A 24,149-nucleotide genomic window follows, 5' to 3' on the forward strand; every position below is an offset into this window, starting at 1 on the left:
TTGGACTTATACAGTATAGGGCCATAATACAGTGGAACCACTTTCTGATAAAAATGTGTTTTTCTTACAAGAATGTGGGACAGATTGTAAACTAAATAAAACTAGACCTCAGTTGTGAACTAATCAGTATCTTTCTCACTCACTCCATATGTGGGAGAGCATTTCAGAAGGGAGATATCTGCCCCTTAAGGAAATCACAAAATGAACATTAGGACATTTTCAGAGTCTTTCTGAAAAGTCTTCCTGTATTGTTCATGCTTACAGAAGCATATTGCCCAGTTAGATTTTCTTTATCTTGCAACAACCAAAAGTTTCACATATGCCCAGAATTCCTTCACATACACTAGAATCAGAATGCTTTTCTCCTTGCATAGTCTTCTTATTTATTTATCTTCTTATTTTTTATACTCCTTCCACTTTGTAGTTAAGATTGTTTCGATGTATACCTATCTTTTTATCACTTCTGGTTTATATCTTGAAGGCCCTTAGTAACAAATACTACTTTGTTTAGGGTTTTTTTCTCTTAATCTAGAAAATGACCATATATTCATCCCAAACAAATATAATTACTCTATGTACTTTTAATTTATGTACCATGCAGATTTCAGTATTATGCTCAATCATATTGCTGTGATCAAATGCTTCATTAAGTTCACAAATATGTTTGCAATTAATTTTATGCCATATTAAGGCTTTCCCTCCAAATATTTGGTTTTATTCATTGTTCTGAATACATTTTAGACCATATTTTATTCAAATATGATTTATGTTTTGTTGAGTGTTCTTTTAACTTTTGTGATAATGTTACTTCCTTTGGATTTTCATTTCTTAATTATCAAGTTTTCTTGATAATATGCTCAGTAACAGGAAGCTAGAACAGAATTTCTCTATGATGCTTAAAAGTCTAAGATATTTTCACTATTCTGAACAAGGATTCTTCTCTCAGTTTTAATGTTACTGATCCAATATTTTTATTGCTTCTTAATGAATTAGATGGAAATGAGCGCCGTTATTCTCCATTATTTTTCCTGAACTCATCATCTTGTTTCCAACACCAAAGGATTGATAATACCATTGAGAAGGAAACAGATCTGGAGCATACCTCTGATGATGATTTTGAACCAATGGCTCCAGAATTTCAAGGAAAGGAGGCCATCAGGTAGTTACACTTACTAGTATACTGATGTATGGGTATAAGGCTGTTCCCTTTGGAATTCCAAGGTGCAATTAAGTTCGACAACCACTGATTTAGAAGTGTGTGTGTGTGTGTGTGTGTGTGTGTGTGTGTGTGTGTGTGTGTGTGTTATACTTATATGAAGAAACCCAGCAAACCTTTGACTATGTAAGCCTAAATCTCAGGGCCAAGGACCGAGTCAACATTAGGTTGGTGTTCAAACCATGAAAACCAATGAGATAACACATCAACAGAGTCTAGAGTGAGATGAACAATAATATACGTAGAGAAAACCAATAAAATGGAATGTGACCTTGAAAGTAGGCACTTTTAACAAAGAGGAAGTCATGAATGGTGACTCATAACCCAGTAAGTAAGGATGGAAAAGTACTTGTTGCATTTGGTGATTAGGAGGCCACTGATAATTTCCATGTGAAGTGGTTCACTAGAGTAGTGGGTTCAGAATCCAGAGTACAATTGATTGAGGAGGAAGTGAGAAGTGAGGAAGTGGACATATCAAGTTTGCACTTTTATTTTGAGAATTGTTTTATGATTAGGGGAGAGAGAAATTCAATCATATCTAAAGCAGATTTCGTGGCCAAATAGGAGCTCTCAGGAAAATTCAGGTGACAGGGTTTGGGAAAGGATGGTTATAGAATGCAGATACATGCACTAATCTAAACGAGGGGGCGAAACACCCAATGTTCTAAGACTAAAGGAAGAAAGCGAGGATGATTACAGAGCATTCTAATTTTCTAAGCAAAACACTAATAATTTAATCACAGCTTTCTAAAGAAACTTATTCTATTTCATGGGGAAATGATCAAAAACAAGTCTTTGTCTTCCCAAGTAGACTGGGAATACCATCCTTTTTTTCACACCAAGTGGTTGACTGCATCCATCTAGGGTTGCCCATGGTCTGTATCATTTCTATTTTTGTGTTGTCTAAATAAGCACCTCTTTTGTCATTTCAGAATCAGAAATATTAAAAAAGAATATAAAGAAAAGTCTGGAAAAGTAGAAGCATTGAAAGGTAAAGAAAAGCACTTAATTGGGTAAAGTCAATGTGAAAAATTAGAAAAGATTGATAAAACAGAAAGAGAAAGGAAAGAAAAGTGTACAATGTAGCTCCACCATGTGGAAATTAGCTATAATTAAGAACTGGATGTAAAATCCTACTGGATGCTTCATGGATATATTGATCTACAAAAATGGGATCATATAATGAAAAATACAAGTTCACTTTGTTTTTTAAGATGAATTTGCAATAGGAATATTTTCTTTTATTTGCACTATGAGGAAGGAATATTTAGACTTAAAATTGATCAATTTTTTATACTAGCCAGAAAAATCACACAGTTTGCATGTGCTGGTGAGATTAACTAAATCAAGATGAGTAAAACCATTGACCATGAATGAAGTTTCACAAGCCAATATCCTATGACATAGTTTATAGTTTTTAATGAGCCAACGTATCTTATACTAAATATCCTAACAAATATAGTTTTTTGTAACAAATATTTAAGTAAACCATAGATCTTACCAAAAATGGAGAGTTCTCTGTCCTTTGTGTTTATTTTCTAGAAAATGCAGCACCCCTTAACTCAGTCTTACTTATTTCTTTGAGATTAGAGCTTTTTTTGAGAATTTAATGTACTTGTATCAGCAAGTGTATTCTTACTCCAGGTTTTTCTCATCAAACACCATAGATTTGTGATTTCTCTTAATTTTGGCCAAGGATATACTGAGGTATTTTTAAATTTATTATTTCAGTTCCCAGAGCACATTATGTAATACTTTTGCACTCATCAACAACAGTGAACTTTTTAAGTCTAAACATCTTCAACTTCTGCAAGGATTTCCTCTTGTTTGAAGATAAAAATTAACTCTAATTCCAACTATTAACACTATACTTACTTCCACTGTACATGCATGTGTATATATGAATATGTAAATGCATATGTCTCTTATTCTGTCTTTAGAACCAGCCTTGTCTAATGCTCTCTTAGCTGTTAATATTTTATTTTAAAAACAGGTTTGCTCTTTGACATATATGAAGGTCAAATCACAGCAATTCTGGGTCACAGTGGAGCTGGCAAATCTTCGTTGCTAAACATCCTTAATGGGTTTTCTGTTCCAACAGAAGGTGAGCACAAAGAAGTTCCTCAAAGGCAAGATGTCTGATAATAGAGTGGGGTCATAGGTAGCCTTTCTCATTTCAGGGTTTATATTTGACTCCTTAAGATAAAATAATGTTTGTTTATCTAAAGTTATTAACCAGAAATACATGATTTTAAATATATTTCCCCAATTTTTATGAAAATTATTATCTTTATTCCATTGATACCTTTTATTCCAGGGGAAATAGACACTACTCTGAGCACACATTTAGGTTAAGAATAATTAGTAGTTGTTAATAAATTGTGAAGTCATTGTTTTAGATGTTTGTGTATATATGCAAAGATTTTCATGAATAAGATCTCCAAAGCAGCAATAAAATGTATTATCTTGCCAATGTTAAATTATTTCTCACTTCTATTTTTAGGATCAGTTACCATCTACAATAAAAATCTTTCTGAAATGCAAGACTTGGAGGAAATCAGAACGATAACTGGTGTTTGTCCTCAATTCAATGTTCACTTTGACATACTTACTGTGAAGGAAAACCTCAGGCTGTTTGCTAAAATTAAAGGGATTCAGCCACAGGAAGTGGATCAAGAGGTAGATGGGCATGCTTGGACTACTTAAACTGCCTACCATTTATAAAGTTAAATCATGACCACAGAATTCCCCTCAGTGATTTACCTGTCCTGTTGGGAATAGCATTTAGGCATTGAGGTTCTATAAAAAAAAACAAACCCTACTGCTATAATGAACAGTTAAAATGCACAATATGAGTCATCTTGCATTTTAAGCTTCATATATATTTTTCTATAGGTACAAAGAATTCTATTGGAGTTGGACATACAAAACATTCAGGATAACCCTGCTCAACATTTAAGTGAAGGACAGAAAAGAAAGCTGACCTTTGGAATTGCCATTTTAGGAGATCCAAAAGTAAGAGCCACTATGCATGGGGAGGAATGCAGATGGAATATCAATGAAAAGCCAAGCTCTTCTTTTACCTCTGAAAGTAGCAGTGCTTTCATTGTAATGTACCACGAGAGAATCTGCTGTGTTTAACTGTGAATATGAGTATATTGGACATAAACGGTTGGATAGGTTTTTGTTTGTCTGTTTGTTTTGGTTACTCATGCTATCATCAGGAAATCGGTAACATGAGAGAGAGACATATTTTATATGTCATCATCCTCGGTAGGTTTTGCTATTGGATGAACCAACTGCTGGATTGGATCCCTTTTCAAGGCAGCAAGTGTGGAGCTTCCTCAAGGAGCGCAAAGCAGACCACGTGATCCTCTTGAGCACCAGTTTCATGGATGAGGCTGACATCCTGGCTGGTGAGTGTCGATTTGATCTCAGTATCACAATAAAACAATTTGGGCAATACTTATTCCCAGAGCCCTGCTCTCATTGCCTTGGTGTGCCTATGTTACTTACCAATCTGGGGGATGACAGGAGCCTACTCCCATTGTAGAATTCCTCGCTGACTATATGATTGCTAGATTTTGACCTCTAATTAAAAAATTGTGATTTTTTTTCCAGATCAGCTTTCAATTAATTTGAACATCTAAATATTCTTTAATATATATATTTGGCTGAAAATATCCACTGATTTCTTTAGCATCCCATAGAAAATGTACCCATGTAGCGCTAGCCTGTTTGGCTTAGTGGATAGAGTGTCGGCCTGCAGACCAAAGTGTCCCAGTTCGATTCTGGTCAAGGGCATGTACCTTAGTTGCAGACTCCTCCCCGGTCCGGGCCCTGATGGGGGCTCCTACAGGAGGCATCCAATCAATGTGTTTCTCTCACATCGATATTTCTCTCTGTCTTTCCCTCTCTCTTCCACTCTCTCTAAAAATCAAGGGAAAAATATCCTCCAGTGAGGATTAAAAAGAAAAGAAAATGCACCCATGTAATTTCTGTTTTTTCTTTTTTACATTTTGGAGAATACTAAAATGAACTGGAACTCATAAGCTCATTTAAAATGCATCCATTTTAAGGGGTATTTCAACATTTTAAATGTATAGTTGATGTAGCAATGCCCCATAGAATGCTTCTCTTTTGGAAATCTGAGCATTGCTCCTCATCTGTGTTTTCTAGGGAGAGAAGAAATGACTCCTATCATCCTTTTTCTCTTGCTTCTTTTTACTCAGATAGAAAAGTGATCATGTCCAATGGGAGATTGAAGTGTGCAGGCTCTTCTGGCTTTCTGAAGAGAAAATGGGGTCTTGGATATCACTTAAGGTAAAAAATTTGCAGATAAATTACGTGTACACACACACAGAGATATTTTAATATTGGTATATCAGAAAGGTAGACAATTATGAGAGGGATTTGACCTTGTGCTTAGTTTAGCTCTGCCAACCTGTATTGATCATTGTTTCCCAAATATTTTTCCTGCATCCATTATGATAATCAAAATTGCAAAATTATCAGCCCAGGCTGATAGATCATAGCAGGGCTGCTTCATGGACCACTTTCCACCCTCCAGTTTCCCCAGCTGATCCATACAATCCTGTGACATCGTTTCCTTCTTTCATAGGGCACAAAATCAAATAATATCAGAAGCTAGTATCAAAAATGAGAGTCAATCTGGTGGCAGTGAGTAAAGAGGACTATGTCTACCGAGAAAGTGTTTCCAGGCAGAAAGCATTTAAAACACAAACTGTGGCTCGTTGGCCAGGTTTTTCTGTTAGGCACTAATTTCTGGTAGCTACACGGTTTGGTCTAATAATGATTTTTCCTAAGAAGTCTCTTCTGTCTAATGTCCTCACCTCCCTCTGTTTGTCTTCCTACTTGATATACATCAGCTTTCAAATCCATCATGCATTTGTTTGTAAAATTTAGCTCTGAGATTAGACACTTCTGTATAGATCAGAAGATTTTTCTAATCAATGGCATTATTATTATTATTATTATTATTATTATTATTTACTCATTTTGTTTGTTCCCTAAAAGCCAAGTAAAGTACTCAAAGGTTAGCTATTCAGTAGAAAGCTCTTCTTTTGTGATAGCACTGGAGGAAACACAAATGAATTGTCTTTTCTTTCAAACATTAGTCTGTACAGAAATGAAATATGTGACCCAGAAAGAATAACATCTTTCATTAATCATCATGTCCCGGATGCTAAGTTAAAGACAGAAAGCAAAGAAAAGCTTGTGTATACTTTGCCTGCAGAAAGGACAGATAAATTTCCAGGTAACTTAAATATGATTTCAATAGAATGAAATTTGGGGGATAAGTACTTACATTATTACAACTTTATTGTTTAATGGACTTGGATTTCATTTTAGGTTGGGTTTCCTAAGAAGCAGCACTTGAGAGGAGGATTTTAGTGCAATTTATTTGGTAACGGATGCTTAGAAGAACCAGTAGGGAAGAGAGGAGAAAGAAAGGAGGAGGGAGGAAGGGAGGGAGGAAGGAAAGGATGGCGGGAGGGAGAAAGGGAGGGAGGAAGACACAGAGAGAGAAAGCAGTTTTATTTTGGGAAGTCCTTGAGATGTCCAAAGAGCACAAGTTGAAAGGTAGCGTTTGGTGGGAGCAGCTACAAGTCTTCTACCTGTACAGAAGAAAGACCCAGAATATGGGTAGAACTACACGTTGATTTGTGGTGTAGAGGAGATATTTCCTAAAAAATATCTACAGGAAGTTCATGGGCTGAGAGCAGAAGATAGAGTGCAGACAGTGTGAGGATAAAATGAGAAGTCTGATATATTCATTTCAGAAGGGAAGAGCATTCCAGTAAAATTTTGGTTTTCCTTATTGAGATATTGCAAAGATGTAAACTTTATGAGCAGTATTCTGCATCATCGTTTAAATATGTTAATTCACTAGGGTTAGTTATCCATATGCTATTTCAAATGTATCTACTCCTGTCTGTTGCCTTAGACCTTTTCAGTGATCTTGATAAGGGTTCCGTCCAGGGTGTGGTGAGTTATGACATTGCTGTGTCAACCCTGAATGAAGTCTTCAAGAAAGTGGAAGAAATACCAACTGTCGAGCAAGGTACATTCATTTGTATAATTCATATAAAATCTGTTTGCCAATGATTATATAGCAATTTAGTATTTATAATGCTTATACCTAATTAATGCTAAAGAAAGGGACTAGTTCCAAATCTGATTCTGCTGTTTGGGAAGAGCAGGCCTTGTTTCCTAACATCTTACTAGGACTGAACACAGACTCCTCTTGGAATACACCAAATTTTTCTTAAGAAACTACTAGTATATGTCTCCTTTTTGGGCAGTTTTCTTCTATCCTCTGTTACTCACTTCTTGGATACATTGAGGATGTGAAAGGCCCTCAGTCGAGGTCATGAACTCTAAGCAGATATATCATATAAAAATTGCTCTTAGTTGTTCATAGACAAAATTTCACTAAGGTCTCAATGGAAGAAAGACCTAGGATCAGCTCTTGTGTACTTTAATGGGTGATCATAGTAAGGGCTGTCATTTATGGAGGGTTTATGCCAGACACTTTGATGAATGTGTGGCTGAATGGCATTGCTTTCCTTACAAGAACCATTCAAACAAGTGGCATTGGCACCATTTTACACCTGAGAAAATCAGACCTAAGAGCAGTTCAGTGATTTGCCCCAAATTATACCACTTGAAATTCATATATTTGGAAATCAGGTGCCGGTCTTGTGGTTTCAGAGCTGGTGGCTTTTCACCTGGACTTCTAAATGATTGATAGCGTAATAGTAGGCATTTAGGCATCAATGTACCTTGGCTACTTCTCTGGAGAAGATTTCTTGAAATGTCTTAGAATAATGTTACATATAGGATTTTCTGTGCCTTTTTAAAGATGGCATGATGAGATCACCCTTGACTGAAGTCTTCTTTTGATATGCATTCAGAGTATTTTATCAGTGGGTTTATTAAATGTCGACATGATAAACATAACCTGGTGCTTATATTGTTTGTTTTATAACCACAAATATCCTAAAACATGTTTTCTCTAAAAAGAGAAAACTGTGATGACCCAAGCATGTCATTAATAATTAGTACATGTGTGTGCGTGCGTGCGTGTGTGTGTGTGTGCGTGCATGTGTGTGGACGAGCATGCATGCCTGTGTGTTTATTTTGAACAAGCAGAGATGAGAGACGCAGAAAGCCTGCCTCAGATGCAGCTGGCTCGCCCTCCTTTCCCTGTGAGTGACTTGGAACTCTGGAGAATGCAGATCTGTGCAGTGGCACGGCTCCGTTTCTTAAAGTTAAAATGTGGAAAGAAAACGCTGTTGACCCTGTAAGTATCAGAGTGCTGTGGTTTTCTTGGATAGTGAGTTTCAAGAAAGGGTTAAACCAGAATAAAATTTAAAGCTAGAATGAAATACCCAACATTCCTGCCAGAGGATAGATAAATGCAGCCTTTGAGTTTACTGCCGGTGGGAATAGCCGTATGTGAGCATTTGATTAGCCTTATACACAGATCTGTTTAGTCTTCATAGTTTGAACACCTGGTGTTTATATAGAAAAGCCTTTTGTACTGAGGGGCAATGTAAGGTATGACTTTCAGAATTTTAGCACTCATCCTTATGGCTAGCATAAAAGTTGATATTCTACAAATATTTGTGAAATGTCTGATGGAATAAATGAAATTGCTAGAGATTCATATGGTGACTTTTCTTTATTGGTAGGCTATTGGTATTTGGAATTGCACTGTTCCCATTGATTGTGGAACTGATATTTGATGCTGTATTAAGTAAAAAAAGTGAATGGGAATTTAAACCTGGATTGTATTTCCTCTCTCCTGGGCAACTTCCTCAAGACCCTCTGACCAGCTTATTGATCATCAATAACACAGGTGAACAGAAAAACACAATTTAAATCTAGAAATAAGTTATTTTTATGTAGAGGGAGGAAAAGCAAATCGTAAGAGAAGAATTTGTGTATTTAGACTTTATGAATAGAAAACAATTTCTAGCCCAGCTGAGTGCCTCAGTGGTTGAACCATGAACCAGGAAGTAGCCGATTCGATTCCCAATCAGGGTACATGTCTCGGTTTCGGGCTCAATCCCCAGTAGGGGGTGTGTAGGAGGCAGCCGATCAATAATTCTCTCTCATCATCTATGTTTCGCTCTCTCTCTCTCACTCTCCCATCCTCTCTGAAATCAATAAAAACATATTAAAATAAAGAAAAGAAAATTTGAGGAACTGTGTACATTTGCTCCGAGTTTAGAGGTGCTGGGGGAAAGGGGGGGACAAAGAAGAAGCATCCTGGGTCACTACATAACCTGGTAGAGAAGACTGGCATATCTGCCTGATGACCCTGAGCTATTATGTGAAGGAGGAACTTCTGTATTGATTAAACCACTCAGTTTTGAGACCTCTTTGTTACAGCAGCCTTTACAGTTGTTGGCTCCTGTGTGAGCGAGGCTATAGGTTTTTCTCAGCTCTTACTTATCTGTTTTCATCGTTAGGAGCCTATTGACAACTGTGTCCTGATAGTGGCACTCTTTTCATTTCCCACTTCCTAACAAAAAATATAGCTATGTAATATATATGCATGTAATACATATGAAAATACGCAAAATACACTCATCTTTTAAAACACATTCATACATTCAGCTAAATGCATTTACTTTTCTGTTATTTGGAGAATAAGGGAGCAAGGGGAGTGCTATTGTTAGGAATTTTAGGCTAGCCAATTTGAAGTACTCCTCATACAATTATTGTAGTTCCACAGATTGTTGAGTTAAATTGTATTTTTTTAACCAAGAGTCATAAAATGGAATTATATTGTCTTAATGGTCACACGTTAACTTGCATGAAATAGGATCATAAAGCTAACTCATCACAGAGTAAGATTTGATGTCTAGAAGATGGTAGAATGGGTCCTCTTTTATAGGCCAGTATTATTATTGTGATGCCCAAAGAGACGTGCCTTTATGCATAATATAAATTGTGTATGTGGCTTATTTTTTTTAAATCGACATATATGTTCTTGCTTTATATGGCCTTCTGTTGTTGATATAATACTAGAATCCAACATTGAAGATTTTATACAGTCACTGAAGCATCAAAATATACTGTTGGAAATCGATGACTTTGTAAATAGAAATAGCCCTGATGATCTGTCCTACAACGGAGCTATCATAGTTGCTGGGAAACAAAAGGTGTGTTTGCCTCTTGCTTCTTGGTTATGCTTTCATGAAAAACAATAAAGTGCTACATTTTAACTGTCTTAACACTGTGGAACTTCAGCCTTAGCAACTGGGCTCAACAACATTTGGGTCATTATTAAATAACCTGTGAAGTTTAAAGGAGTGTTCATAAAACATTTTCTATCTTAACTTTTGAAATAGACGATTTTTTTTTTACATTTCAAAGTAGCTGAATATAATTGCATTATTCAAACTTAAAAGTTCTGACTAGAAAATATATTAAATTCTATCATAGAGATCCTTCCATGATCCTACTGAACATGCATTCTAATCATAAGGAAACTCAGTCTTCCTTGCATTCCAATGAAAAACGGAGCCAAAGTATGTGAAGCTCCCTCTTTTTTTCTTGCCACAAGGAGAGAAAACAAAGACCTTTGAAGAGATAGCATTGAATTCAGTTCTACCTAAGTCCACCATGCAAAATGTTGTCTCAGTGTGGGACACTGCATTGCCTGGTAGTTGCTTTATTTGTTACTCATCCAACGTATTTATTACATGAATCCTTGGTAATATTTAAAGAACATTGATGAATGTGTGAACATTTTCATCAACCTGGAGAACATAAACATTGTCCTAGGAAGTGTGAAAATGCTCCATTGGCCGTGTAGCCATGAATACTTGATGAACCTCATGCTTATTTCCTGTCCACAAAAACAGAGTTCCTTCGTTTGCTCACTGCCAACGGGCTGTGTTTCCTCATCGGGGCCACATTTAAATCCCATCAGCTGAAATGTCTTTATCCACAAAATGAGGACAAAATGTTCTAAAATTAGTAACACTGCTACAAATTCATATTGCTGACTGTGCTAGGGCCTAATATAATATACATTGTCCCATTTAAACCATACGACAACCCATTTATTGTATTTACCCTATCACAGATGAGGATGCTGTCGCTCAGAGAAGTCAGTTAATGTGAAGATGGTCACACAGCTAGAAAATGGCACTGTTAGGATTTTATATACAAAACCTTTTTTATTGTTCATTAATTATTCAGCATTAACATTGTTTTATTTTATTTGAAGGATTATAGATTCTCAGTTGTATGCAATACCAAGGGGCTGCAATGTTTTCCTATTCTTATGAATATTATCAGCAATGCGCTGCTTGGAATGTTTAACCATACACAACAGATTCGAACTCTAAGAAGCGCATTACGTCTAGTAAGTATTGGGTTTACTCATTCCGAACAATTAGCAGTTTGACAAGTCCCCTGTGTGTGTTCCTTCTTTAGCTTTTACATATTTATAATTGATTCTTAACCCTAAAAAATTAACTTTGGCCTTATATTTTAAACAGATTGTATCTAACAGAATATGATTTTCCCCCTTCATTATGCTCAAAGAATTCTCATGGGAGAATACTGTTCCATAGTATGTCACAGTCTCTCAGAAAGTCTTCTAAAAAGATTCATAGTTGATTGCATGAGTATATTGGAGAGAGAATGAGATGTGTGTGTGTGTGTGTGTGTGTGTATGTGTGTGTGTACGCACGCGTACGTTTGTGCATGTGTGTGCACACACACACTGACTTAGAAATCAGGAACACTTGTTTTAGAATCTTATATTTCTAATATAATTTGTTGGTGAACCCTTCATTGACTAAATGGGTAGTCGATTGACTGCTTTGAAGGAAAATTTGCCAGTTCTTGGGCTAGATTCGTCCTGATGAATTCCTTCACCCACCCACAGTGGCTCTGCATGGGGGTGAGGGGGTCTGGTACACACAGACTGTGTTCTCATGACTCTTAGTCCGCTGCCTATACTATGGCCTGCCAGCTGGCAGCAGTGCTTTAGGCCGGGTCAGCAGAAGGATCCTTCCCCTTGGCCTTCAGTCACATCCCTCCCTCCCTTAATCCCTCCACCCCAGGTGTGACAGTGGCTTCTCACGTCATCATCCTTGGCTTTTCTGCTCTTTCCACCCGTGTAATCATGGCATGATTAATTTTGCTCTGGTTTTTTTTTCAAATATATATTTTTATTGATTTCAGAGAGGAAGGGAGAGGGAGAGAGAGATAGAAACATCAATGATGAGAGAGAATCATGCATCAGTTATCTCCTGCTCGCCCCACACTGGGGATCGAGCCTGCAATCTGGGCATGTGTCATGACCGGGAATCGAACCGCCGTGACCTCCTGGTTCATAGGTTGACGCTCAACCACTGAGCCTCGCCGGCTGGGCCGTGGGGGTGGTGATTTAAAGTGTATCTCCTTGAAGATGGGCTCGGTGGTATCGAGTTGTCCTTTCAGGGCTGTGCTTCACAGCATATCGCCAGCTGCAGTAATTTGCACGGACCCTGGGTTTACTGAGGAAGACCCGCTGCTGCTCAAGCCTGAAACACCTGTTTCTCTAGGACCCTAATTCTTGAATCTTTTTTTTTTGGATTTTGTTAAAAAACAAACAAACAAACAAACAAACAAACAAACAAACACGTAACATGAAATTTACCGCCTTAACTATTTTTAAGTGTATAGTTCAATAGTGTTAAGTATATTCACATTGTGGGAAACAGGTCTCCAGAACTTTGTCATCTTGTAGAACTAAAATGCTATGCCCATTAAATAAGAACTCTGCCGAAACTAGTTTGGCTCAGTGGATAGAGCGTCGGCCTGCGGATTGAAGGGTCCCAGGTTCGATTCCGGTCGGGGGCATGTGCCTGGGTTGTGGGCACATCCCCAGTAGGTGATGTGCAGGAGGCAGCTGATCAATGTTTCTCTCTCATCGATGTTTCTAACTCTCTATCTCTCTCCCTTCCTCTCTGTAAAAAATCAATAAAATATATTAAAATAAATAAATAAATATATAAATATATAAATAAATAAATAAGAACTCTTCATTCCTCCCTTCCCCGGACCCTGGCAATGACCATTTTACTTTCTGTTTTTACAAAATTTGACTACTTTTGATACATCATATAAGGACAGTTGTATAGTGTTTGTCTTTTTGTAACTGGCTTTCCCCCAGGATAATTTCCTCAAAGTTCATCCATGAGCCAGGACAACTTCCAAAGTTCATCCTAGCATTGCCAGGATTTTCTTCCTTTTTAAAACGGAATAAGATTCCATTGTGTGTATGTTCTACATTTGGTTTACCCATTTGTCTGTCCATGGACATTTGGGTTGCTTCTTGGGTATTCTGCATAGTGCTCCTATGGAGTGTGTGAGCAGATATATCTTTGAGATCCTGCTTTTGATTCATTTTCATATATACTCTGATGTGGGTGGGCCCTGAGTTATTTTTTTTATTCCCCCCTCTTTTTTTTCTAGGAATTAAAACTTCATGTTAAATTATCAGAAATCATCTCCCTGCCACCATGCATAGATGTTGATGATCTAGATCAGTGATGGTGAACCTTTTGAGTTCGGCGTGTCAGCATTTTGAAAAACCCTAACTTAACTCTGGTGCCATGTCACATATAGAAATTTTTTGATATTTGCAACCATAGTAAAACAAAGACTTATATTTTTGATATTTATTTTATATATTTAAATGCCATTTAACAAAGAAAAATCAACCAAAAAAATGAGTTCGTGTGTCACCTCTGACACGCGTGTCATAGGTTCGCCATCACTGATCTAGATGTACACTTTTAATTTGTTTTTTCGAAATATTTTGAACAGCGTATTCTTTATGGTTATTCGTATTTGTTTCATGTTTTTAAATATTTACTAGCTTACAGTGCCTTTTATGTTTGCAGAATTGGTTGTTTTTCTGGACTGGTCTGCCAGAAGGCTCCTTTTTCCTATTTTCCGTTGTTTGCAGCATTTCTCCTTACATCGCCATGAGCAGTGTCAGTGATTACAAAGTAAGGAAAAGGGGGGAAAAGAAAAGAGACTTCAGGAACTTTAATAATTGTTTTTTAAATGCTGTGTGTTCAAAATGTAGTTCTGTGAGGAAAATGTTTAAGCATATGTTTAATTTTAGATAATGTAGTTAAGCATTATTTCTATCAAGTCAGAAATTTACTTCTAAAAGCACAAAATACTTTTTATTTTAAAATTAAAGGAAAAGTACAGTCATTTTACAGGGATTCAAGTTAATCTAATCCTTCAAAGAGTATATTATAAAACTTTTGACTATAGAAGTCATTGATATTGACATTAAAGATCAGATTTAAGACTTGAGCCCCTTTTCTACTGTGGGGAATACAATTTTTTTTGTTATATTTGTATTTGGTTATGTCCATTATTTAAGTCCAACAGTTCAATGAAATTTAGGTGAGTCATTCTTCACCCTTCTGAGCCTGTTTATTTGGATAATGGAGAATTTATTGGCCTGCAGGTCACAAAAGTGATATTTCTTTTGAAGGAGATTCATTCCTGGATCATGATGAAGTCTGCTTTTCTATTTGTTATGCATAAGTTAAGGGGGTGTTGTGAATCAAACCTACATAATGAAATAATACTAGTATTCACTGTCAAAAATGGTCACCTTAATGGAATTCACTAAATTCCATTGAACAGTATATGCATAATTAAAATTATCAGAAGATTTGACAGTATTTGGTTAGATTGTATTTGACATGTCTTCCAATGCGTTTGTTCTGGATTTGGACTTTAATTGGATCTATGTATGTCCTGTGTTTTTCCATCAGAAGAGAACTAAGTCCCAGCTATGGACTTCAGGCCTCTGCCCTTCGGCCTACTGGTGTGGGCAGGCCCTGGTGGATATTAGCCTCTTTGCTTTCTTTCTTTCTTCATCGTTTTTAATTTTCTGCTTGGAAAACATAGAGGACCGTTATTTCACAACTCGACTTGTGTTTGCTTCGGTGAGTGATGCATTACATAGAGATTGTCTTATAAGGTAAATTCATGATACATTTTAACATTTGCTATTTTATGTAATCAAGACATTTCCATTTTTATTTTGCCCCTAATGGAAACAGAAAGCATTTGAAGTGTATGTTCAATAAAATATTTTAAAATACTTATAATTTAAATGTTCCCTCAATTCATATTTTATTTTTTGACTTTGATATTATTTATATTACCTTTTAGGTTGTGATTATATTTGGTTATGCAGCTTCTGTCATCTTTTTCACATATGTGATATCATTTATTTTTCGCAAGAGAAGAAAAAATAGTGGCGTTTGGTCATTTTGTTTCTTTATTGTAAGTATACGTACAAATATATCAATAGAGAGATAAGAGTTCTTTTTTCAACTTTCAATGTAACAGGGAACATAGTCACTTTTGCCCTGAGCAATGGGAAATGAACACCTTAAAATTACACCACAGAAAGGAGAGAGAATGTAACATGTTGCTGATTCAACAGTATTTCTGGAGAATTCATCTACAGCTCTTTGACTAGAGTTTACAGAGTAACTTACAGAAAACCTGAAGCTCAGGATGCCACTATTGAGTTTATAAATCCTTCAAAATACAAGGCTTCCTGGCAATACTAGGATAAAAATTGGCTTGATAAAATTTGGCAGTCCAATTCATTTCTACAGTGTTTAAGAAGTTGTCTTTTAACTTCAGATGCTAGAAATTTCAGAGATCAAAGATGTTTTTATACCTACAGCAGAGCATTTATTAGTAAATAAGAATGAATGATTCCAAAATTACTGAAAACTTGGATGGAAATGTTTACCAAGATGCTGAACACCCAGTGTGTCTAATCCCAACTCTTTAGGTTTAGGTTTAGCTGACATACTCACCCCCCAAATCTTGAAGTTGAAGTCCTGAACCCAACCAGAGGCGGTCTGCTAAGAAAATACATCTCACATTGCCCACTGACTTCTGTGAGAAATTAGCCTTAGACTATCTTGTTAGTAGGTAGCTGTTGACTTATCCCTTCTCAGAGGACAGTTTTCTGATTTGGCTTCTCTAATTGTATTTCTCCGTATGCAGTAGATAATATCTGTTACTACCCCTCTTACCACCATCAGGACAAATCAATACAAGCTCAGAAGTTACAGAAAGATGTATAGAGATACCTCACTCAGAAGACTGGCTTTGAGGCAGTCATGAGGATCTGATGCACCAAATGTCTTTGCTTTCATACTTCGCATGAGGGCGTTTTGTTCAGTCAACAGATTCACTGCCTTTGTCCAATGTAAACCCAGGTGTTGTGTAGGCAGCACAGATGTTAGCAGAAGAGAGTCTAATAGTTGATTTCTTTTCCGTCAGCGCTCTTGTATATGTCCAGCAAAGGTTAACGAAGAATCTGTGTTCATACTTTGTGTTTTCTAGTCATTTCAACTCTGAATGAAAGTCTTTTTCAGAGCTGATGTCCCAGCAATGTCAGGGTTATTGGCCAATATGACTGTTGACATGTCTATTACTGCCAGCCTAACTGAGGCTCGAAATCTCCTAGTGAGTTCCCGCATAGACACTCTTTACACTTATTGTCCTTCAGTCCTAAGCAATCGGCAGCCTCCAGTAATGACTTTCCCATTCTTGTGTTGGTTCTTCTTAAATAGAAGCCATTCCAGACTGGGACTAATACAAGTCTATGTGAATGTATTTTTTGCTTTGTGTCAAGTGAAAAATCAGCCCCTGGTTTACCTTATACTCACAATTCATCCTGGTTTGTATAGATTTGACAATATCTCAGGTAGGGGAGCACTTGCATCAACAGGCGAACCATACCTCCACCCCTTATCCTTCAGCCTTCAGTGGGCCCTCTTCTCACGGATGCAGGCTCCATAGTGATGTTTTGGGTTGGACAAAAATGTGGATGGAATTTTTTCAGAAAAGGCATTCTTTCAGAACTTGAAACACCATGATCTTTCAGAACAATAGCTTTCATTTCTTGGCTTACAGAGTAGAGACCATTTTGCCTAATATTTGATATATATAATCAGGGGCAAAAGTCTAACGAGGCAAAGTTCTTTCAATACCTGGTAGAAGGCAAAATAGGTTCTGCATTCTCACGTAATGAGTTCCTCTTGCATAATTCCCCAGCTGCAAGTGCCTAAATGCACAAATGAAGAAATCTGACGTTGTTTCTAGGGAAAGTCATGATAATGCAGAACACCTTTTCTATTGGGTTTGTAGACAAATGTTTGTGGATTAAGATGTTCTCACTGTGATGGGAACAGACTATAGCAAATAAAGGACCACAGCAGAGAGTTGAACATGAGACTCTGAAACACTATTTTTCAAATAGAATTATATCTATATATGATTGAATACCATTTTTTCCTTTGCTGCCAACTAGTTTTGAATTATTATGTTTTAAAATAAGGCAGTATTGCAGAGGCAAAGTCAACTTTTTAAAACAAGGATTTTTGTTCAAAATGTAAAAAAATTACATAATTTCTGATTTTTTCTTCTTTTTCATATTTATCTATTTTAGTGCACTTGTCTATTTTATTTTTATACTGTTTAAAAGAAGCTACTTGTTAATGGAATATTGAGATGTCAGGTTTGAAAAAATTCAAGATTATCTAATTTAATTCCCCTCATATTTTTAGAATGAAAATAATTAAGCAACTTGTTTAAGGTCACACAAAAAATAGTGATAGACTCATGAAGAAACCTGAGATCTCAGACCTTATGTCATTCTTCAAGTCAAAAAAATATGAGCTAGTAACATGGTGGACAATACTGATGTCAAGTTTGTGTTGATCAACATCTTGATTTTAGTAAGCTAAAATACATCTTCACAGAAACCTCATGCAGTTTACAGTAACTTTATGTCTGCTACAAAGAACTTAGAATTTCATTCAAAATCGGTATTGAGGCTAATTACTGTGATAATTGATCTTTCATCACACAGTGAATATAAGTTTAAACCATGCCAGTCTTAGGGCTGAGGTGATTTTTTATTACAGGAATGCTGATGGGCAGTACAGTTGTCCTTTAGTGACCTTGGATTTACTTGGAAGGACGGTATAGGCAATGTCTCCCCATCACTGAGTGAAGCCACAGTCAACAGTTAGTTTCTAGAATACAATGCACTCCTGTACCCGAAAGGGTATGGCACTGCATGGGTACCTTAGGCCCTTGTCGAAGGAGGAGGAAGCACCCTGTCACCCATATTTCAGCCCAATGGTGAAAGTGGAGTCGCACATCTTAGCACACTGGGCCATTTCCTTTAATGCATTTTGGCATCTTCTCTTGTTCCAGTGGATGAGAAAGGAAGAAAAGAACAGGTCACAAAAGCAGAAACTTGGAGTCCTCATAGAATAAGCAGAGTCAGCTAAGTGGACTAAAGGACTCATAGTTATCAAAAATAAGGAGCTAGGAGAAAAAATAGAGAAGTGTGATGTCATGGAAACTAAAAGAAATGTGTAAACATGGACAGTTGTGCAATACCTTTGCAAGGAGATCACAGCAGTTGTAAAATGAGAGAAGTCTTTTGGGTTGGCTATCCAAAATGCTTATTGTGCCCTTCTTACTAAATACTTGATTTTAAGTTTTTGGGTTTTTTCCCCAATTGTTTTTGATAAGGTAGATTACACATTTCCCCAAAACTTTAAATTTATTTAGTAGCAAAGATAACATTCCCTTTTATATAACAACTAGAGGCCCGGTGCACGAAAATTCGTGCACTCAGGGGAGTCCCTCAGCCCGGCCTGCGCCTTCTTGCAGCCTGGGACACCTCAGGGGATGTCCACCTGCTGGCTTAGGTCTGCTCCCCAGGGGGTTGGGGCTAAGCTAGCAGTCAGACATCCCTCTGGCAGCCCAGGACCCCTCGGGGGATGTCGACCTGCCAGCGTAGGCCCGCTCCCGGGGGGATTGGGCCTAACCTGGCAGTCAGACATCCCTCTGGCAGCCCGGGAGCCCTTGGGGGTTGTCCAACTGATGGCTTAGGAGCGGGCCTATAAGCTGTCAGTTGGACATTCTTAGCATTGCCAAGGAGGCAGGAGGGGCTCCTGCCACCACTGTGGCGCTCGTAGTCATCAGCCCGGCTTGTTACTGAGCGGAGCTCCACCTGTGGGAGCGCACTGACTACCAGGGGACAGCTCCTGCATTGAGCGTCTGCCCCCTGGTGGTCAGTACACATCATAGTGACCAGTTGTTCCTGGTCGTTCTGCTGTTAGGGTCAATTTGCATATTACTCTTTTATTATATAGGATGTCTTGTTATAATTTTGAATATGCAACCTATGTCAGCATAATTTTCTGACATAAAGACTTAGCAATCATTGCACCCACCCAGAGTTTTGAATTCCAGCTTCATTCCTCACTAAATGTGTCATCTTGAGGATGTTATTTAATGTCTCTGGACCCTAGATTTCCCATATATAAAAGGGGAAGGATAAGAAGAATACATGGTAGAGTCATTGTGAGGATTAAAGCAAATAGTATATGCTTAGTTCTTAATGCCTGGTCATTTGTGTAATATACAATGAATTGAGTAGTTATGATTCTTACCAGTTTTATTATAATTAATACATTAATAAGACCCAGCAAAGGTTTAATAAAGTGTTTAAAACATACTTATTGACTGATAAACTGATCCTTAAAACAAAAACAAAATATTATTTTTAATCTCCACCTCAACATTTACCAGTAATCTACAAGAAAATGAGTATTTTGCAATCATAATGCACAATCTCCAAAACATCATTTACTTGGAATGGTGAATTAATGGAGAAGGTATATGACAATTTGAAAATTTCAGTCAAAGTGAGAGGCAATATGGATTTTTCATAAGGTCATATATATTCTCATTAATAAAAGCATATCCTTTCCCTCTTCCTTCTGAAAGGGTTGTGTCTGCATATAGGAAAATTCTGATATGTAGGATAAGAATATCTACATCTTAAATGTTTTCTCAGATATCAATGGACTGAGTATGTCTGACATGTAATATATTTCAACTTGCCTTGTAGACCTCATCCAGCTTGTTAGACTTGGTTATAGTAAGTCACTCCCTGTCATCTGCCTCGCTTTGGAGCATGGTGTTTTTTCCCTCATTCGCCTTGAATGGATTTCTTTTTTTTATGATAGATGTAAGTTATATTATAAACTGTGTCACTAATTTTGAATATGCAACCTATTAAAATGCTTTGCCCAAATCTATAAAGATGAAAGTAGGCTACCGGTTTTCTGGGGCTAGAGGGTAGGGTGTGGCAATGGGGAGTGACAGCAAATGTATATGATGGAAATGTTCTTAAATTGTGGCATTGCTCTCACAACTCAGTACATTTACTAAAAATCCTTGAATTGCACACTTAAAGTGGGCGAATTTTAGGGCATGAAAATGTAACCTCAATAAAGCTGTTAAAAAAGCTTTGCCATAAGCACTTTGCAAAACATACACTCATTCAAAACAAACTCCAGGTTGAAAAACGTTGCCTCATTCAATGGGTATTCATTATCCATTATGAGGAATACACTCATGGGCGATATCACTCATTCATTCAAAATGTATATTAAACACTATTCTGTGTCAGGCACTGTGCTAGTCATTGGGGACATCTGATGGACAAGATAACACAGTCCTTCCTTTGACAGAGCTTAGTGGAGTCAAAGGCCAACCTCAAGGTAGTCAATGCAATGGACTTCAAGGTTGCAAAGGAGAAGGGCAGAGCTGTAAGCACAGCCAAAGTGCTCTGGAGAGTCAGAGAATTCTTCTAAGGGGAAGCAATGTTTAAACTCGGTCCTAAAGAATATGAATTAATTAGAGGGAGAGTGGGGTGGGAGATAATAAGCATGTTCTGTAGCGGGAAGCAAAGGCATCAAAGCAGAAAAGACCAGAAATCATCAAATAAACTAAATGAGATTCAAATGGAAATAAATGTACAATGAGGTGAGCAGAAGAGCTCAGTCAGGAACATAATTTTGGGGGCCCGGCCTCATCCTGAATGAAGCAGCTTTGAACAAGGTAGCGAGGGCTTCCCCAGGCTTGTGTTCTTGGGAGCCTGTAAGAACACTTTTCCATTGGCTGAGCAATGCCTGGGATTCTCCATGGAAAATGTATTCCTCTGTTTAAAGCATTTTTTTTCCTGAAATAGAAGTAGACCTGCAAAGTGAAATACATTGATCTAGACGTGTGACACATTATTTAGGTGTCATGAATTACTTTTTGAGTGCATTGATTGATGAAGAAAGAATAACACAATAGGACTAAATAGGAAGTGGAAACAGTCACCATTGTGGGATCAGGAAGGGACCCTGAAAAGGCTGGTGATGGCTCTTTAGGACAAATATTGTTGACCCCTAGAATGTATCGGGATGAAGCCATCTCTCTCTGTTATGCTTTCAGCAAACATTAAGCCAAAATATTGAAGAAAAAAGAGGAATTAGAGAAGACAACATAGGTTATACCTGCTTGTTGAGAGACATTCAGAGTTGAGTAGGGGTCCCCTCACGTCTCTGCAGGGAATTGCTTATCACCCATGCATATAGGGGACTCAAGCTTAAGAAAAACATTCAATATGTGAAATTCCTTATTACTTAAATGGAAACTGTAAAGCTGATGAATTTTCATTTAGCATTTTTTGTGGGTGTGTTTGTTTTTGCTTTACAGAGAGTCTACGAGCACGAAAGACAAAATGAAGACCTGTTTTATGACCTGAGTGGAACTGATTTTCTAGTGTGCCTAATAGTAAGAAGGTTTTTCCAACTCAACACTTATTTTTTTATAGTTATTGTTTACTATAACAACTACTTAATCTTGCCTAAAGTGTGCCAACTTCAAAGATGTTTTCAATTATAGTCTCAGAATAAGTAATTACATTCCAACATGATTCTAAGCCCTAGAGTTATTTTTTATATGCATGAATGGATAGTATACATCCTGAATTTAATACAAAATTAATTTTTCATGTTTATTTATCCTGTATACTGCCCCCTCCAAATTTGAGAGAGCTTGTTAAAAATACAGATGGAATATAACTGAAGCCCTTTGAATTAGAGATAAAAAAAAACAAAAGTTTAATAAAAATGAAAGGGAAATAATGATTATGTTGATGTATTTAGACCAGCCGTGGGCAAACTACGGCCCGCGGGCCGGATCCGGCCTGTTTGAAATGAATAAAACTAAAAAAAAAAAAAAAGACCGTACCCTTTTATGTAATGATGTTTACTTTGAATTTATATTAGTTCACACAAACACTCCATCCATGCTTTTGTTCCGGCCCTCCGGTCCAGTTTAAGAACCCATTGTGGCCCTCGAGTCAAAAAGTTTGCCCACCCCTGATTTAGACTGAAGAAAGGCACTGTCTTTGAATATAATGCATCAGTAGTTTTCTAGGCATAGAAGCAAATGTAGACATAAGTCCCTGCCCTCATGGAGTTTATTTGTTGGTGAAAGGAGACAGATAATAAACAAAATAGATAATATATACCATGTCAGATAGGTGGTCAGGAAAGGCCTGGCTGACAGATAATCATCTGAGGGAGGCAGGGAGCAAGCTGTAGAGATAGCTTGGGGAAGAGCATTCCAGTAGAGGGGCAAGGGTCACCTGGCTTGTTTGAGGTTCAGGCAGGAGGCCAATGTGGTTGGGGCAGAGTGACCTAAGAGGAGAGTGGTACGAGAGAAGGTCACAGAAGCCATAGGGACACGTGCAGGTGGATTGAAGAGGTTACACAGTGTTCTCGGTCACCATAAGGACTTTGACTTTGTTTGAGTAACTGAGGAGTCACTGGAAGGTTTTAAGCAAAGGACATGTTTCAAAAGAGTAGCTCTAGTGGCTGTGTTGAGAATAGATGTTTGGAGCAAGGGGAGAAGAGGGAGACCAGGTAGAAAGGTATTGTAATATTTTTTTTAATTGATTTGAGAGAGAGAGAGAGAGAGAGAGAAACATCCATGTGAGAGAGACTCAGCAGTCGATGCCTCTGGCACATGCCCTTACCAAGGATGGAAGCCAAAACCTGGGTATATGCCCTGACCTGGAATCAAACCCACCACCTTCTGGTGTATGGGATGACACTACATCCAACTGAGCCACACCTCCAGGGTTCCTTTTAAAAATAATAAGAATAAGAATAAGAATAAGAAAAAAGAATAAGAAGAAGAAGAAAAAGAAGAAGAAGAAGAAAGAAGAAAGAAGAAGAAAGAAGAAGTAGTAGTAGTAGTAGTAGTAGTAGTAGTTGGGTTCTGGATAATTTTGAAAGTAAAACAGGTAGCATTTGCTGGCAGACTGGGTGTGGGTTGTGAGAAGAGTCAGGTTCCACTACACTGGTTTGTCATTGTGTAGTTGGATTTCTTCCCGGTGTGTAAGATGATTCACATCTCTTTTACCTGAAGACCAAAGGTCACTGACTTAATTCAAATGTTTAAACCATATTTGTGAACAAAATACCTAAATATAACCATTTTTGTTTGTTTGTTTTTGCTCCTAGCCTTACTTTCAGGCTTTGCTGTTCGCTTTTGTTCTAAGATGCATGGAAATGAAGTGTGGGCAGACAGTAATGCGAAAGGATCCTGTTTTCAGGTGGAGGAAAGCTTCCTTTCATGCTTGATGTCGTATTTTAATATTCCTAGATAGTGGCTGCACTGTTTGTTGGCCTGTTGTTACAGGTTTATCTTTGCAATGTAGACAGCATGCTGATTTTCACCAGGATCAGCAGATTGCTGGCTTACCTCCAGGAAACGGGGCTCCCAGGCGGAGTTCTGGCACTAACCAGCTGAGGGCGCTTCCAGTCCCTCCAAAATTTAATGAGTCCTCAAATATGCCATTCTGCTGTCCAAGATGGGTACACATCCTTGAACAGAGGAGATGGGATGGAACTGGTTGAGCAACATAGTTCCACGTGCTTTACAAATGTGTGTGTGTATGGCGGGGCGG

General features: G+C 37.6%; 1 protein-coding gene across 5 annotated transcripts in view; it reads left to right on the plus strand.

The window, feature by feature from the left end:
- Nucleotides 1-24,149, plus strand: part of ABCA6 (ATP-binding cassette, sub-family A (ABC1), member 6) — a 50,940-nt gene that overhangs the window by 16,395 nt on the left and 10,396 nt on the right. For 4 of the 5 annotated variants that reach the window (XR_001361212.1, XM_014536107.1, XM_014536105.1 and 1 more), the window contains 19 exons: nt 994-1,159; nt 2,149-2,207; nt 3,210-3,320; nt 3,720-3,895; nt 4,112-4,231; nt 4,494-4,632; nt 5,449-5,539; nt 6,355-6,494; nt 7,185-7,301; nt 8,303-8,543; nt 8,935-9,101; nt 10,280-10,413; nt 11,487-11,624; nt 14,158-14,265; nt 15,055-15,228; nt 15,458-15,571; nt 20,247-20,366; nt 21,887-21,964; nt 23,704-23,795. Coding sequence is in view for 4 of the 5 variants with exons in the window: in XM_014536107.1 (XP_014391593.1) it covers nt 994-1,159; nt 2,149-2,207; nt 3,210-3,320; nt 3,720-3,895; nt 4,112-4,231; nt 4,494-4,632; nt 5,449-5,539; nt 6,355-6,494; nt 7,185-7,301; nt 8,303-8,543; nt 8,935-9,101; nt 10,280-10,413; nt 11,487-11,624; nt 14,158-14,265; nt 15,055-15,228; nt 15,458-15,571; nt 20,247-20,366; nt 21,887-21,964; nt 23,704-23,795 (2,485 nt within the window). In the remaining variant the exon portion in view is untranslated. The remainder of the gene's footprint in view (nt 1-993; nt 1,160-2,148; nt 2,208-3,209; nt 3,321-3,719; nt 3,896-4,111; nt 4,232-4,493; nt 4,633-5,448; nt 5,540-6,354; nt 6,495-7,184; nt 7,302-8,302; nt 8,544-8,934; nt 9,102-10,279; nt 10,414-11,486; nt 11,625-14,157; nt 14,266-15,054; nt 15,229-15,457; nt 15,572-20,246; nt 20,367-21,886; nt 21,965-23,703; nt 23,796-24,149) is intronic. The other variant, XM_005861816.2, reaches the window with a different exon arrangement.

This window comes from Myotis brandtii, unplaced genomic scaffold (assembly GCF_000412655.1).
Source record: "Myotis brandtii unplaced genomic scaffold, ASM41265v1 scaffold157, whole genome shotgun sequence".
Classification (NCBI taxonomy): Eukaryota; Metazoa; Chordata; class Mammalia; order Chiroptera; family Vespertilionidae; genus Myotis; species Myotis brandtii.